Source organism: Armigeres subalbatus, chromosome 3, assembly GCF_024139115.2.
Source record: "Armigeres subalbatus isolate Guangzhou_Male chromosome 3, GZ_Asu_2, whole genome shotgun sequence".
In the NCBI taxonomy this organism is placed as follows: Eukaryota; Metazoa; Arthropoda; class Insecta; order Diptera; family Culicidae; genus Armigeres; species Armigeres subalbatus.
In genome coordinates, this window is record NC_085141.1 from 311300200 (window position 1) to 311318380 (window position 18181).

The window sequence follows — 18181 nt, forward strand, 5'->3', positions numbered from 1 at the left end:
GAGAAACTTCCGGAGGAATTCCTGGAGGAATATCCAGATAAATTCCGGAAAACTTGTTATACACGAAATTGATTCACGCTGACTCACGCCGCCGCCAATCACCACCACGTCACTGGCACTGGCTGAAAACGATCTATCACGCCTCACAGTCGATAAAATTTCAATCGGCATACAGGTCTAGATAGAATATCAAGTTAAATCATGTATTGAATTTTCGATCATACTACCAAGGTATCCCAGGGAGAACCCTTGGGAGAAACTACTGTTCCATGATAAACATCTTCGGAATTCTCAGTAAGGCGTCTCAGAGGAAATTTTCCACCAAAACTTTTCCTCATTTTAGTAACGCTACTAATTTGTTTCTCAAGAAAAAAATGTTACCGACAAGTGGATAGAATGGAACTAAACTCAATGTAAACTTAATATCTTGTATCTTGCCGAAAATTCTATTTTATGAATCACCATTCCCATGATGAAATTTATTTACTCTTTGGGGAAATATTTTCTGGCCTATCAGGTGAACTAATGCATGGGGAAGGGTTCTAGAACTGAAACTAATTTCTTTGATAGATAAAATAATTAATAAACATAATAATTGTTCAATTAAGTGGATAGCTGATCTGCTTTCTAAAACAATCATACCCATAAAATTTCATTTATTGCTGGTAACACTCTTATGCCGATGACATACTCACACGAGTGCGTGTGCGAACGCGTCCAGGACAAAAGAATTACTCTTGCTGATATTCTGCTTTATGAGGGCTTGGACGCGCTCCGCATCGCTCAGCTGTTCCAGATGTTCCTTCAATTGTTTAAAATGGCAGTATAATATGTGTTACGTAAGACTGGCAAACATTTATGACACGCTGCTTTTTCAAAGTTTTGCTACTAAATTCCTTATAATGGTGTTTAAATCAGTTGTGAAATAATTACGTAACATATGAAGGACCCCCGCATGTGCCATAATCAAAGTATATTCAAATTTTTACTAAAATCGTTAATAAAATTGAACGAAAAAAAAAAATTTTTTGTGTACGTACTATCGAGGTAAAATGTACGTACAATCGAGGGTACGTACTATCGAGGGTACGCACTATCGAGGGTACGTACTATCGAGGTATGCCTGTAATGACATTATTTCCTTCAAGATACAATAATGAAACATTTATTCTCTTCCCGTAGAGTAATAATAACAAATATAATTAAAAACTTTCAGCAAGAAATGACTCTCGAACAACATTCGAAAGCTAGAAAGGTGACGAGTGTTTTTCATTCGACTTGAGTCGTTTTTCAGTGTGCTATAGAGTATCCATAATGCCAAAACATCTCGTTATTCTTGTACCTCCTCGAGCATACTCGAACGATGAGTCGTTTTCGAGATCGAATCGAAAGCCGTAATACCAAACATGTTCGACTCGATAGAATTACGTTCGAATCGAGATGCGCAATGCCACCCCTGGATTGTAGCAACTACCGCGCAATCACATTGCTGAACGCCGCCTACAAGGTACTCTCCCAAATTTTATGCCGCCGACTAACACCAATTGCAAGAGAGTTCGTGGGGCAGTACCAGGCGGGATTTATGGGTGAACGCTCTACCACAGATCAGGTGTTCGCCGTACGTCAGGTATTGCAGAAATGCCGCGAATACAACGTACCCACACATCATCTATTTATCGACTTCAAAGCTGCATATGATACAATCGATCGGGACCAGCTATGGCAGCTAATGCACGAAAACGGATTTCCGGATAAACTGATACGGTTGATCAAGGCGACGATGGATCGGGTGATGTGCGTAGTTCGAGTTTCAGGGGCATTCTCGAGTCCCTTCGAAACGCGCAGAGGGTTACGGCAAGGTGATGGTATTTCGTGTCTGCTATTCAACATCGCTTTGGAGGGAGTAATACGAAGGGCAGGGATTGACACGAGTGGTACGATTTTCACGAAGTCCGTCCAGTTATTTGGTTTCGCCGACGACTTTTATATAATGGCACGCAACTTTGAGAGGATGGAGGAAGCCTACATCAGACTGAAAAGCGAAGCTAAACGGATTGGACTAGTCATCAACACGTCGAAGACGAAGTACATGATAGGAAGAGGCTCAAGAGAGGTCAATGTAAGCCACCCACCACGAGTTTCTATCGGTGGTGACGAAATCGAGGTGGTTGAAGAATTCGTGTACTTGGGCTCACTGGTGACCGCCGATAACGATACCAGCAGAGAAATTCGGAGGCGCATAGTGGCTGGAAATCGTACGTACTTTGGACTCCGTAAGACGCTCCGATCGAATAGAGTTCGCCGCCGTACCAAACTGACTATCTACAAAACGCTTATTAGACCGGTAGTTCTCTACGGACACGAGAACTGGACGATGCTCGTGGAGGACCAACGCGCACTGGGAGTTTTCGAAAGGAAAGTGTTGCGTACCATCTATGGTGGGCTGCAGATGGCGGACGGTACGTGGAGGAGGCGAATGAACCACGAGTTGCATCAGCTGTTGGGAGAACCATCCATCGTTCACACCGCGAAAATCGGAAGACTGCGGTGGGCCGGGCACGTAGCCAGAATGTCGGACAGTAATCCGGTGAAAATGGTTCTCGACAACGATCCGACGGGAACAAGAAGGCGAGGTGCACAGCGGGCAAGGTGGATCGATCAGGTAGAGGACGATTTGCGGACCCTCCGCAGACTGCGTGGTTGGCGAAGTGCAGCCATGGACCGAGCTGAATGGAGAAGACTTTTATGTGCAGCACAGGCCACTCCGGCCTTAGTCTGATAATAAATAAATAGTGGTCATCCCGATCTTGGTGAATAATATGAAAATCGTGGAAGTTGATTTCATCTTCAGAAGAAAGTCATGTTTCACAGAGAGCAAATACATCACAATCGGAATTGCGAATCAAAAACTTGAACATGTCCAATTTGTCTTTTAGACTATGACAGTTCCACTGCAGCACAGTGATTGTATCTTGTGTAATAGCCGTATTATGCATCGAAAGATACAATTCCTGCAAGAAGGGGCCATGAAACAATCAATTGCTTCAGATAGCTTTCTACTATTGGAATAAATAAAAATAGATCACTGATTGGCCTCAATGAATCCGGAATATTGAATAGATTCAAAAAAATGTTTGGGGTTGTATACAAGACACGTCCACTCGACGTAAACTACGTAAAACCAAACATAGTACAGTATACCCCCGCTGATCCGACAAATGTATGGCCGGACTACAGGGGTTTCTCTCGTTAATCTGACTGTCAAATCCATACAAATGAATCAAAACAAAATCACAGCACAAATTTGAAAACTGACAGCATAATGTTTTTTTTTGTCTTTATTTAAGAGACTTGCAGCCCGAGGCTGGCTCGTCTCCAATCACAGCATAATGTGTTTAAATGGGTGTTGATACTTTTTAATCCGGAAAATTCCGAGAGATCCGGACTAACGAGTCGTCGGATTAACGAGGTCCGGATAAGCGGGGGGATACTGTACACTGAACCAATTATTATTCCGCTCTATATAGAAAAGAAGGAACTATCCCACCGACACTACTACACAGCGTTAGCAGCATCTCCCTCTCCGAAGGGAGTAGGGATCCCACTGTCTAGTAGCTGTTCCACCCCATTCATACACCTCAGTTCAACAATTGATAATACCCTAAAAGTAGGCAATTACCAAGAATTCGAACGCGCTGTATAGGGAATGCATGATGCATGAGAGAACTAAAATTTTTAATAGTTTAGCGTTGATACTCAAAAGTTTCAATAGTACTGGCAAATTGGTGGAAAGTTCATGAATCGATTGATATATAAATCTTTAAAATCCATTGAAAGATAAAGGACCTATTCATATTACAAATCTTACATGATTTCGTGACGGTCCCCAATTTTGAAATTTTCATTTTACACCCTGTATCTGAGTCTTCCCCTTAGACGTAGTTTACGTCAAAAGCGGTCCACAGGGAATCAATATTCGAGAAACGCCTAACAATATACCCTTTGTCATCAACCGAGTTTGTTACTGACAAACGCACTTCGCAACAAACCTTTATCAGAACCCGAACACAATATGACAAGAATCATTTCCCTTGCATGCTCTGATATTTCCGAGAATACGATGTAATTTTTGTAATCAGAGTTAGATTCTTGAATATTTCCATAAAAGCAGAAACTACGATAGCATAAAACCGAGATTTGCTGTAGAGATAATCCAAAATAACGGGATGAAAAGTAAGCAACAAAATTGTCTTCTTTTTTGTTTCTGACAAAAATGTTCGGATCTTTGTCATTATTATCTCTGACAAAAACAAAGCTTTGTCGTTGGTTCTCTTTTGTCGCTTGTTTCGCAAGTGCATCCAAGAAAAATTGATTCCCTGGCGGTCCACGAGGTCCTTAAAGGATATCAATCCTCGCTTGGACAAGATTCTCTGTTCGGAAGTGCGAGTAGCATTTTCCTTTTAATTGATAATCCTAGCCGAATGTTTCTTAAGAATATCGGTTTTAGGCAATAATGGCGAGAATGTCTTAGTGCGGCAAGGATCTGCAGTGAAGACTGGTTGCTTCGGGATTCTAAATAATCCCCCATTACCTTCAGATTTTGCCAAGCCTTTATGGATGACTTTTGTTTTCTTTCGGTGCGATCCCGGGGAAGACGGTTGCTTCCTCTTTACAGGCGCGTGTACCTTTGAAGAATCATCCATATCGGCTGCGTCAGAGTCCGATTCACTTACTTACACTTATAGTCACTTACTTGAATGGCAGCTGAAAAAGCAGTCTGTGCGGTGGCAGTGGCGGATGTGTCTTGCGCTTTAACCATTTCCGCATAAGACTGCTTGGAGCGCTTCACTTTTTGGGTGCGTCTTTTGTACACCGGGCAATCTTGCAAACCACAATAAGCACATTTTGTGGCTTGTTGCTGGCAGGTATCCTCCCGATGTCTTTGGAAACGTCAACCACAACGTGGTTTGTTGGCACAAAACTCGTCAGTGTGACCTAATTGTTTGCAATTGGTGCAATTTAATACCCTTGGTACGAACAAACGCACCGGAAACAACATATTCTAGATATCTACGAACGTCACGGTATATAAGAGTCTTCTCCATTCGGCTCGGTCCAAAGCTACACGTCGCCAACCACGCAGTTTACGGCATCTTCCAACTGATCGATCCACCTTGCCCGCTGCGCACCTCGCCTTTTTGTGCCCGTTAGATCGTTGTCGAGAACCATTTTCACCGGGTTACTGTTCGACATTCTGGCTACGTGCCCGGCCCACTGCAGTCGTCCGATTTTCGCGGTGTGAACGATGGATGGTTCTCCCAACAGCTGATGCAACTCGTGGTTCATTCGCCTCCTCCACGTACCGTCCACCATCTGCACCCCTCCATAGATGGTACGCAGCACTTTCCTTTCGAAAACTCCAAGTGCGCGTTGGTCCTCCACGAGCATCGTCAAGGTTTCGTGTCCGTAGAGAACTACCGGTCTAATGAGCGTTTTGTAGATTGTCAGCAGAGCATGAAATATTCACTTTCATGAAGCATATTCGTTTTTTGACAATGGTGTTTTGATTATTCAAAACATAGAATGACTTACTCAGTTTACTGCTTCATAGATTCATTCAATTGATTACCACTGAATATGGTAACTGCGTGCGAAAAAAACATAATTAGCCTTGATTATACTGATATTTTTCGCTAAAAATGCCCCTCAATTGAACGTCAGTATTAGATCTATGCGTGTATTTATTTACATAATCTAACATGTGTTCAGTTTTACGATAATTTGATAATTTGTGAAATTCAAATAAATACTCACTGACCCATATTCATTCCGAAGGCCGATGGGCTTCATAAAAAATATTCGAATATTTAAAGCTCTGATTGTCAGTTTGGTACGGCAGCGAACTCTATTCGATCGGAGTGTCTTGCGATTTCCAGCCACTATGCGTCTCCGAATTTCTCTACTGGTATCGAGCCTGACTTAGCATATACCTTTTTACCTTCTACTGTGGTTGCTGAATGCAATTCATTGCAGTTCAGGATATCCACGGTAGATTGCAGGGCATTCTTTAAACGACCTTTCCCTGCACGCACATCCTTGGAAGTTAAGCTCGCTGGGTTGATCACACCTTCTAAATATTCAATATCGTACGCCCTGCCGCCAGCAATTTCATTCGCCACCTAGTATGTAGGTGCGGTGATGCGTAGTTTGTTTCTGTTGATTTGATTGAATTTAAGCTTCGTAAAACGACGCGTCAAGTCTCGTTTGATGCCCAGAAAATCTAGGCTTTTCGCTTTCTGCCGTAAGTAAACACTTGGATTTCAAACACAGGCGAAGATGCCTGGTAAAATCGTGTGCGAACCTCTTTTGGTGGCTCCTCAGCTACCACAGTCTCTGCTGCCATTCTCACCCCGAGTGGTGGAAAGACAATTCTGTCTTATACTAATTTAAAACTATCAGCAAATCATAAAAAAAATAATAAAAAAAAACTAATTCAATTGATTTCAATCAGTCCCGGTCCAAAATAGAGAACAATAAAACGAAATTTGCCACTTATCTGCGCTGCTGCTGTAGGCAGCAGCAGAAACAATAGCCTGCTTCACTGCACGCTTAAAATCAATAACACAGAGATGTGTTTGCTTCACACAAAACGGACCTAATGCAGAACATCACCTAGATGAGCGACAGTTACACAGACACAAAAATGCCTCTTACGGTCGTGATAACGGTCCTTTTCAACCTGTAAACGTTTGTACAGATTCCTTGTATTCCAAATAGGGGAGCAGACGGCTTTGGCAGGTTTTGTTGTATTATTGGCAGGGGAGTTTTTGTCGACCGAATTTTATGAAATTTGGCCACAATATTCTTTGATATGCAAAGAGCATAATCAGTCATTAAAAACCCCTGCCAATAATAGAACAAAACCTGCCAAAGCCGTCATTACCCCTACTGTTGAAAATATTGAAATCCAAGCTTCAATAAAACCACACGAGCTATTTTTGTGGCTGTGTAACTGTCGCTCATCTAGGTGCTGTTCTGCATTAGATCCGTTTTGTGTGAAGCAAACATATCTCTGTGTTATTGATTTTAAGCGTGTGGCGTCGCCAGAAGCAGCTACTTCGCTCGCCGACAGTGATCGCCTTGGATCCGTAGGTAGGCACCACACAATAGACTCGCACTACCGAACAACCCCCACACACGTCTGGCTCGTTGGAACTATCGGCACGGAATGAAGTAATCAGCTTAATGCCATTTCATACAATTTAGCAACATGTGATCAAAATATATTAACTTAAACGTAAAGATTTAAATTCGAAATTCAATTATAATTTCAATTGGTTATGAACATCAAAATATGTCTTCCATTTGCTCACCTAATTAACCTCAGGTTGCTATCGTGATAGGAATAGAAGCACATCTCTTCATTTATTATGGTGGGTATGCTTTGCTCGACAAAATGAGTTCGAATTTTCAGCGTTTGTGAAATTATCATTTCGTCGCTCCGGGTAGATGAATAAGGAATTCAAAAAAAACTGTTGATATGTAGTTGCACCGCGAACTCGTGCTGGTAGCTTACATTATCCTTTCTTGAGCTCCTCCCTATCACGTACTTCGTCTTTGAAGTTTTGACGACTAGTTCAATCCTTTAATCTTCTTTTTTTCAGTCTAATATAGGCTTCCTCCATTTTTTCAAAGTAACGTGCCATATATAATATCAATAATGTCGGTGAAACCAAATAACTGGACGGACTTCTTGAAAATCGTACCACTCGTGTCGATCCCTACCGCTTCCAAAGCGATGTTGAATAGCAGGCACGAAAGACCATTATCTTGCCGTAACCCTCTGCGCGTTTCGAAGGGACTCGAGAATGCCCCTGAAACTCGAACTACGCACATCACCCGATCCATCGTCGCTTTGATCAAATGTGTCAGTTTATCCGGAAATCCGTGTTCGTGCATTAGCTGCCATAGCTGGTCTCGATCGATTGTATCATATGCGGCTTTGAAGTCGATGAATAGATGATGTGTGGGCACGTTGTATTCGATGAATTTCTGCAATACTTGGCGAATGGGGAACACCTAGTCCGTGGTGGAGCGTTCGCCCATGAAACCCGCCTGGTATTGCCCCACGAACTCTCTTGCAATAATAAGCCCATTTCATTTTATACTCTGCAGGGAGCTTGCCTACGAGATCTTTCAGCAGCGTTTGATTTTCCAAGTGTTCTGGTAGATTTGCGGCAACAATATGATCGCAAAGGCCTTGTACCATCGTTCCGAATTTAATCAGCGTGTTAAATTTAGGGGAAGGGTGGGCAATATGCCCTAGCTAAGCAAACACTGCTTTATTGTCTTATTTGTAACGCTATTCATGGCTATTTTTACATTATGCAACAATTAAACAAGATAGTTTGTTGATGCCATTCAAAAATTGTCAAAAATCTCAATCATATTGATAATATTCACATTTCAAAAAAGTGGTGATATTCTGTTGCCGGAAAACTCATGAGGCAAACGCCTTTTAGCTGGCAACTCCTAGGGAACAAAGCACCACGCGTCGGCGAATCAGCATTCTGGAGCATAGTGCATGGAGACGCAAGTACATTGTAGGTTAGTGCCACTAGGGCGTTTAGACTCGCCAAAATGTTAGATGTTTCTTAAAAATGTGGACATTTTCGGTTTTTCCGACCTTCCGATACACTATTTTGAAACTTTTTTCGCCTAACCTACATAATTTTAGATCTAGTTTTGTTACGGCCATCTTAATGACGGTAAATATAATGGAAACCTCAAAAGGCGTTTTGCCTGGGGGGAGTTTTGGAGCCTCTTCCCCTACCGCTTCTTGAGGTCGAGGAAGATTTCACCTTCTCGATAATGATTCAACTAGTAAATCAGGACGACCAAATTTCATCCTTAAAGACTCGATTACTCTTGTGAGTGGAAGCTGTCAGAATCAACCGATTTCTCACGGCTTATCATGCTGCAACTTTTAGACACCGCTGAAGCTCAATCATGTTTTCCCCATTGCTGTACCCGCAGGCGTTGGTGGTGTAGTTGTAATTACTTATAAACACGGGCCAGTCCGCTGGATCCCCGGCAAATAACGTGGTAATACCTGCCTGGCAGACAGCTGCTCTTGGATAGGTCTGAGCCAACAGTAGTATCGTACCGTCCTCTGGAATGGTCGCTGCTACTTACTTGCTGCAAGCGCGCGAGTTCTTGATCGTGTTTTGGTTGAGAGAAACTGAACAAACTGAACAGTGACGATTGCGGTTTAGTCTTGGGGTCCATGTTTGGGTGGTCGTTTTTCTTTTGCCCTATGAGATTTAATGTCTCCTCGGGGCCGGTATGTTACGTTGTAGCTCAAAGGTTGGGAGTGGTATTGATTTACCTGTATCCATAGGAGAAATTTACCAATCAATCATATTGTTCTGCAGCTTGACCGGTGGGTTGATTTTTGGGATGTTTGGCATACATTTTGGGAACTGCTCCTTTGGATACGGCAGGAGATATATTTACCCTCATCGCACTTTTCCTTTCTCTGCGTTATCTGGATTTGATTCAACTGTTCTTGTAGTAGGCGGATTTGGTGTTTAAATGCCTCCTCCGATATCTTAGTCTTTCCTTCAGGTCCTTGATGACCGCCGATTCCGGCATTCAGCGGCTCCTTCTTCTGCATTTACCATACCATTATTTTCCTGCCGCTGCACCCACTTCCTTGCACGGTTTCTGCGCGGCGACGGGATTATTACACTACGATGACTGCGGACACTGCGCTCATCGTTTTCGTCGTTTACTGCAAGTAACATGGTTTTGTTCGAGATGTTCTCTTTGTAGCTCGTGTTCTCTTAACATTTGTAGCTTTTCTAACTCCTGTTGTTCTGCTAAATATGCTCTGTGTTGTTCTTGACGTAATATTTGCCTTGATGAGACAGATCTAACAGTCGGCGCCGAACGATCGGTGGAATCGATTGTAACTGGTAACATTTAGAACATACTCAATATGTTTCTCGATGGAGGATATGACACCTGCACATGAGAAATGCCACCAACTGTCGCATTTGTCGAAACACACGAAGTCGGCGTCTGTGTGTGACCTTTCACAAGCCACACAGATAATACTGGTTCCGGCGTCCGGATTGGATTACTTATGATAAACGTTGAATTCTTCGAAGTTTGTTGGTACTCGGACAAAAAAGCCGCACTGATGTTCAATAGCAACATTATTTCGTATGCTTCGAAGCTGCAACATCAGTGCGGCCTTTTTTGTCCGAGTACCAACAAGTGGTTCTTCTGGCTCTGGTCCAAACTGAGTTCAGCAGATGAAGCAACAAAATGGGGTGTTGGTCCATCGTTTTCGGGAAAAAGTATTTGGTTCAGCGGTACAGGATTACGTTGATGGTACAGAATTACGTTCGTGTTACATTCATCAAGAAAATCGTAAGCTAGAAGCTATAATCGAAGTTGAACGTTTCTCTTCGTGGACTTAACTTCTTCGGGCGGTTTCCTACATCTATCGTTTCCTTTCAAATGCTCGGGAACAAAAAGCAAATCGCAACATCGTCAATCCATCACAAAGTGAGCTAGGTAAGGCAGAAAAGGCGATATTTAGAATAGTCCAGTGGGAATCATATTCGGATGAAATGTTTGCATTGATCAACAGAATCAGCCCTATTCATCAGTTCACACCCTACGTGGACACAGAAGGCGTTCTGCGTGTTGATGGTAAGATAGGAGCAGCTATTCTTCTAGTGATAGTGACTGGTGATTCTTCCGAATTAGCATCACGTTACACTTCTGATCCTGGAAGAACAATTCTGCATTCCACACCTGAGCCATATACGTCAAGCTAGTACGCGGGCTTACCACTGAAGCCTTTATCATGAGTGTGCGTAGATTTATCAGTCATCGAGGAGTTCCATTTGAGTTTTACAGTGACAATGCTACTAATTTTCACGGTGCTGAACGGATACTACGTACGCAGATCAACATGGGACTAGCGGCTACATTCACGAGCACCTCCACGACCTGGCACTTCATCCCTACGGGAGCTCCACACATGGGAGGGTCCTGGGAGAGGATGGTAAGATCTGTTAAATCAGCATTATCAACAGCATACCACTGCAGTCAGTTGAGATGGAAGCCTTGACCCCAAACCACTTTTTACTAGGCAGTTCTTCGGAGATCAGACAGCCTGTGAATCAATACATTAATGGTGTTCAACAACTTGGGCGTTCATGGGAAATTCTGCAACGTCAACCAAATAAATTCTACCGACTCTAACAAAACGTACCAAGTGGTTCAGCAAAACTAGAAATATTAAACCTGGAGAACTCGTTCTGATGATAGATGAGAAAAGGCGTAACATGTGAACCATGGGGCGTGTCTTGGATGTTATCATCGCAGCAGATGGTGTTTTACGACAAGCAATAGTGCAAACTAAAGGAGGACTACTCCGGCAACCGATTTCGAAGCTGGCGGTTTTGGAAGTCTCACAAGCTGATGAAAAACATCGAAGACCGTGGTTTTCATATGGGAGGAGTGGAAACGCCAACTTCCTATTGTTAAAATCTCGTGGATAAAGGGCGGGCTCTTCTCACCATCTATTGGGCCAATCTGGGAAACGAGGGCTAGATTATATTATTGTGTGTACGAACTTTCTTCTGGAAGGAGATTCTCTATTCATCCCGTGGATTCGCATAAGTGTCTTTGCTTGTGGAACCACCCCACCCATTTTTGGCCCTTCATACAGGAGTCTGATGAAATACAAACAATAGTATGATCATGATCAAATTGATTGTCAGATATGGCCAGTGCTATCGGCAGGTGCCTTGCTACAATAGATGGTAGTATCATTTTCATAATCATCATCATCATCATCAAAACCACCCCCCTGACTACGCCACTGGATTAGATTTAACATTTATTATCATGCGCCAACCATATTCATGAGAATAATTTAAATTACATTTTATTAATGTTCTTTCCTTGTAGAGATTCTTGTTATTCTAATCCGCAGATTTTTTCCCACTTATATTCATGAAAAATGGATTTGGCACAGGAACTCAATCATCTCAACCTATTATTTTTTTGCATTTGTCTTTCGACATTTTTTCTTAGCCTTCTAATGCCCAAAACTGGCATAAGGCAGAGTACTTTGACTATTGTTTGTTATTTTCAATAATTTTTGATATTTTTGATATTGGTCAATAATAAAATCCCTAATGTCTAAGAGTAGATTAAAATAAAATTTCAAAATTCCACTTTTTTTCAAATATTGAAAGATGCTTAATTTTCTGTTCCTTCGTGTTTTTGTCCGCGTCCGAGAGTGAAGTATTTGCAGTTTAGTATTTTTTCTCAACTAATGACGTTACAAATATTAAATTTAAATTATGTCCTACTGGTCTCCGAAAGGTCAAAAAGGGGGGGATAATAAAAAAATAAATAATAAATTGAAAAAAATCAAAAATAAAACTCCTCGGATTTGTTAAAGAATGTTTTGAAAATTATCACAATTAGCTGAATTTTATTTTGTTGCCCCCTCAAAATATTATTTTTGAGGAAAAAAAATCCGAGGGGGGGGGGAAACATAATTGTTTTTAAATATTTGTATCGGTCTAATTTAATACAATAGAAGGTTATGATGGTTTAAAATATTTATAATTTCCTACATGTAAAATGAAAATTAAGCCCATAAGCTTTGAAAATTCCACAACTCTTGAATTTTATCAAAAGGTTTTTTTTTTGACATGCCCCGTTTTGCAAGCGCGTATGTCATGTTTTTACACCGAATCGCTCTGGTCGGCTTAATTTATTGCAAAAAATATTTATTATTTTGTCCCAAAATAGCGAGGGTTCGTCGCTTGTGTTTACGTTGAAGTCGTTTGCGTGTGTTATTCAAGTTGGAATAGTTATTTTGTAGAAAGTTATTCTATATGAAACTTTTTATGTATTCATGAACGTTTCTCATGGAACGTACACACGGTCAAGCAGTTTGACCAACATTGACTCCACCTCTCGTTTATTCAAACATCCATCAAGTTTTATCAACAGCGGCACGAACAATTAATTTATTCGACCAACAATATCACACACGAACGACCGAAGCGCCAACTTGAGCACCAACCATCAAAAAATATATGGGGGTTTGTGCAACTTTACTACAAATGCTCAAACATGTTCGGCGAACCTTGACTCCATCCCCGACAACTCAAACCAAAATCAAACCGTTTTAATTATTTCCAACCGAGCCGCCAACTGTCAAATGGTTGTTCGAACAACTTCATACACGTTCAAACAAAGCAGCAACCGAAGCGTTTTCTTGGGGGCGGAGTCAATGTTCCTCAAACTGCTTGACTGGTGTGTACGTTGCATCAGGGCAACATAGGCTTACCAAAGGGCAGGGCAAGTAGTGATATTAAAAATGTTCATTGTAATATAAGCATTCCAGCATATGGAGACGCATGGTACATTGATTAATCAACGTCTTGTGTTTGAACCAACTTTTCTGTTAACCTTTTAGAAGCAATGTACTGATTCAACCTTCTCTGAAACGTTTTTTCTTTTCTATCTTTATTACAGATCAACCGGTTGACTGGCAACTCTGTTGTTGAACGTTACTGTTACGTCCGGCCCTCGGTAGGATAGGTGCCCCCGGTTCGGAAGTGCTCACGGCGCTACCGGCCATCTTTTCTTTTGGGACCCGGTTACAGAAGCGGCTTGTAAAATAAATTTTAATCTGACGCTCGGTTGGTTCGGCGGTGCTTCTGAAATGTCCGACACCGGCAGTGGACACGACGGAGCCCATAAGGACTACTCGCAAAAAATGGACGGCGGTGGCGGCGGAGACTTCGACTCCGGTCAGCAAAGTCAACAAACCGAGCAGGAACTGGCCACAAAAATGCTACAGATCCAGTCGAAACGGTTCTATCTGGATGTGAAGCAAAACCGCCGAGGTCGGTTTATCAAAGTGGCAGAAATCGGTGCCGACGGAAGGCGCAGTCAGATATTCTTGGCCCTGTCGACGGCGGCCGAGTTCCGAGACCACCTATCGACGTTCAGCGACTACTACGCGTCGCTAGGACCACCGAATCCCGACAACGTTCCCGAGGATGGCAAGCTAAAATCAGAGATGATGATCAAGGACAATCGGCGGTATTACCTTGATCTGAAAGAAAACGTCCGGGGTCGATTTCTGCGCGTATCACAGACAATTACCCGCGGTGGCCCCCGATCGCAGATCGCCATCCCGGCGCAGGGGATGATCGAGTTCCGCGACGCCCTGACGGACCTGCTGGAAGAGTTCGGCACGAACGACGGCGGATTCAAGGGGGAACTGCCCGAGGGGCGTCACATGCGCGTCGACAACAAAAACTTCTACTTTGACATCGGACAGAACAGCCGGGGCATCTACATGCGGGTGTCGGAGGTGAAAAGCAACTTCCGGACCGCGATAACGGTGCCGGAGAAGTGCTGGTCGCGGTTCCGCGACATCCTGACGGATTACTGCGACAAGATGAAGAAAACGTCCGAGTCAACCACATCGTCGATCACTGCCGATAACCCATTGCAGAAGCAAACATCAAATAATATGTAAATTAGTGACGAGAGCGAGAGAGAGACAGATATCTTTTCGGTCCCGTTCTGTTTGTTTTCATCCCTTTTTGGCTAAATTTTTCTCCTAATGTACGCTTTTCCGTTTTCGGTTTTTATTTCCCGTTTGTTAACCCGTTTCCAGTTGTGCTGGGAATATTTTTTTTCGGTTTATTGTTATGTTTACTTCCTGAATGATGATATACTAAATTATAGAGATGAAATGATGAGTATAAAATATATTATACATATAGTTATAGCAGAAACAGACAGAGAAAGAGAAGATCAGATGTAATCTGAATATAAATTGCAGTTATAAAGATTTAAATGAAACAAAACAGAAGAGGAAAATTTAACAAAATAAATTTAACAACACAGACGAAATAAACAATTTAGAAGAAAAACGAGCGAAACAAAAATTAGCAAAATACACACAAAAACGCAATAGGGAACGAACGTTATTTTTCGACAATGCGCAACTCTCTCGCCTACAAACCGTACTCTCTTCATGGTGACTTATTTACTAGTGGTGAAGGCTGTGCAAAATGCGGATCGAACTTCCTAACCCAAGGTTGAAAGATGATTGGCGTTGGAAGTGGGTGGGATTGATTATGTTCCTTTTTTTTTGAAAAGTATGCAGATAACACAAGGATTATATTTTACATAACACAGTAATAAAACTCGACTGATGCTGAAAATCTACCGGTCAACTATTCGATTTAATGTTTGATGCTAATTAGTCCAGTATTTTGTTTGCTGTTGAAATCACAACGATAGCTATCCAGCTAATTCGAAGCGGCAGCCATATTATATATTATTTAACTAAAAGCATTGTAATTTTCATGGCACAAATCTGACGTAAGAAAAACGCTACGTTCTAACTTCATGTCATTATGTAGGGTACCAATTATGGCTCAATTTCCAATTAAATGTTATTATTGTTATTATTTGTGCTTAAACCTCCTCTACGATAGTACGCCAAAGAACTTGACCTGCATCTGCTTCTTCCGTCTTCCAAAACATGCGGTCTCTGGTCTGAACAGCCTTGACCAGTGAACTCTAAATTTTCTGTTCTTAATGAATGGCTTAGGCCAACGTAGACGTGAACGTCAAACAACATTTGTTGCTATCCAATAATAACGATTTCAATTTATGTTGTTCTTTAGTGGCCGTCCTGTGCTTACTCGAAAACGGTCTTTGATTCTGTTGTTCAACTTATTTGCAAAAATGGCCATCTAACAACACTGCCATTGTCCACAATATCAGCGGATTTCGAACGGCAGTGACACATTTTACAAATATGGCTTTAACTTTCTATCCTTTTTCGGTCGTTTCTACCCGTAGCTCGTTCGAAAGTGCTTCACAGATTCACTCAGGTTTTGAAAAGATGTTTGATAATTCAAGCTTTTCTTCAAATCGTTTCCACTTGCGTATGGTTGATTCATAGAATGACGAGAACGTCCTCATTTTCAGAGAAGATTCTACTTGCAAAAATATGTTCGAATATTAAAATATTGTCGCCTGACGGCCAGTGCGGACTTAGACAACAATTTGGAATAATCGACGTACGGCTTCACAGGGACAAACATCAAATTGGTCTTTACAATTCGATCAGCGTATTGTAACATGGGTAATGGGAAAATCCAGCTTGTGACAGTGTTTACGTATTTAATCGCCAGGTACAGCATGTTCAGTCAATAATCAATGACTGTATGAAAAATAGCACTTAAATCACGAACTAGCATTCATTTGCTCGTTCTACTCTTTTTGAAAAATCTATCGCTTTTGGCCAAATGTATTCCGGCAAGTATAAAACTACCACTGGGCGTCATAAGCTTTTGAAATCATAATCTTTGACATGCTACATGATGTGATTGTTTATTTTGCAATGTAGATCGAACTCTCAGAACTCATGGAACCCGTTTACCAGTATTGGGCCACTGTATTATATCAGTGAGTACAAAACTATTACAAAAGGTCAAAACTTTTGACATCATTCGTTTTGGTATGTCGCAAGAAGGTATTAACATTTTTTGGTAAATTACTTGGACGGAATGAAAAACAAAAAAGGAGCACTGTTACAATTGTCGCGGAATTCGCGGTTTCCGCGGATTTGTCGCGGATTTTCTCTTACAGTCGTGAACATTGCGGTTCCTTATTGACTAGTCCCTCAAACTGGGTACTTGTTTGTTCACAGGTGGTAAAATCGAGCAACTCCTGCATACTCCTCCCCAGATGAAAATTTCGCAAATATAATTGGGGCACCATTCTCCACAACGTGGACAGAACGCCACGCTGTCCAGTTTGTTTGACCACAGATCTTACAGTCGTTTCAGAGGGTGTTTCAAGCGTTGTTGAGTAGGATTCTCGGACCTCTGTGGAGTTTTTACAAGATTAGAACTGTTGAGTTCTTAAAGAATATGATCCTCTTGATTTATAGCTAGCAAAATTTCCTTTTCTAGATGTCCATTTCGGGATTGATGCGATAATCGATCTGATTTGTTCAAGATCTTGAGTGATAACACAGATTTTTTTTGAATCTTTATCAAAGTGAGTTTTTAAATGTATATAAAGTTCAGAATGGATGTGTATAAAGAAATAATGGATAATACAGAACAGGATAATAAGACAATACGCTTTTTTTAATTTTTTGATTGTTAACGTGTGAAAAACGTAATCTGAACAGACTACCTTGAGCGTATCGCATTGATGGCAGTTTGAGTGTGTAACATCCAAATGGGTTCCACAGAATCCGCTTTGCTTTCATTGTTAGTTTGGTGAAGAGTGGTCGTATTGGCCATTTTTGAACAATACAGGAGTCAATACCGGTAAAATACCGGTATTGTAAAAGATTCAGGACAATATTTATTGCCGAATCTCAAATGTTAAAATAATTACTTGTTGAGCTGGGCAAATTGAAGCTTAAGTAGACATTACATTGGTACTGAGCGATTCATATGCCATTCCTCATAGGATTTTGTTGGCAATGTTGCCAGCTGCTGAGAATGTCCTCTTTGGTTCTTCCGAAGTTTTATAGATGGTTCCAAGGGCGTCGAAAATCAGTGTCAAGTACTTGCCCTTAATCCCTTCAGATTCATAGTAGGAGAATTATTTACGGATTGCTTGCAAGGATCCTGACGTCAACGTAGCTGTTGTTTGGCTCTGATGCAGTTTCTGATCGATTGATTTTTAGGCAGGATTATTCAAAACAAGCAAAAAGATTGGCGTATTTTGATCGTCTCTCTTGGATTCGTTCTACGTGTGTATCGAAAAAGTTGGAGGCAATTTGATAATTGGTCTAACGCAAATTGGAGCACCACGTCGGCTTCATATAGAATTCAGAGCTCACGACGGAGTAGTTCCACAGCAGCGTGAACAGGTTAGAGGGCTTGAGCCATTTTTCCTATCTAGATTACATGCTATTCCAACGTGTTTGGGTATCAGCCACTAAAACAAGTTCTTTCGTCAATTCGTCATCCATTCATCAAAGCTGGCGCTAATTTTCGTAGTCTTTTTTAATGTAATCGAAATCAGCTCGAAATCCCATCACAACGAAATCCATGAAAAATTGTTGTACCTCTTTAGGAATTGT

General features: G+C 41.6%; 1 protein-coding gene across 13 annotated transcripts in view; it reads left to right on the forward strand.

The window, feature by feature from the left end:
- Window positions 1–18181, forward strand: part of LOC134225267 (transcriptional activator protein Pur-beta) — a 73385-nt gene that overhangs the window by 29444 nt on the left and 25760 nt on the right. For 12 of the 13 annotated variants that reach the window (XM_062705197.1, XM_062705196.1, XM_062705195.1 and 9 more), the window contains one exon: window positions 13579–14589. In XM_062705197.1, coding sequence (XP_062561181.1) covers window positions 13769–14589 — 821 coding nt within the window. In that variant the 5' untranslated portion in view covers window positions 13579–13768. Of the gene's footprint in view, window positions 1–13578; window positions 15292–18181 lie in introns of those variants that run through there. The other variant, XM_062705208.1, reaches the window with a different exon arrangement.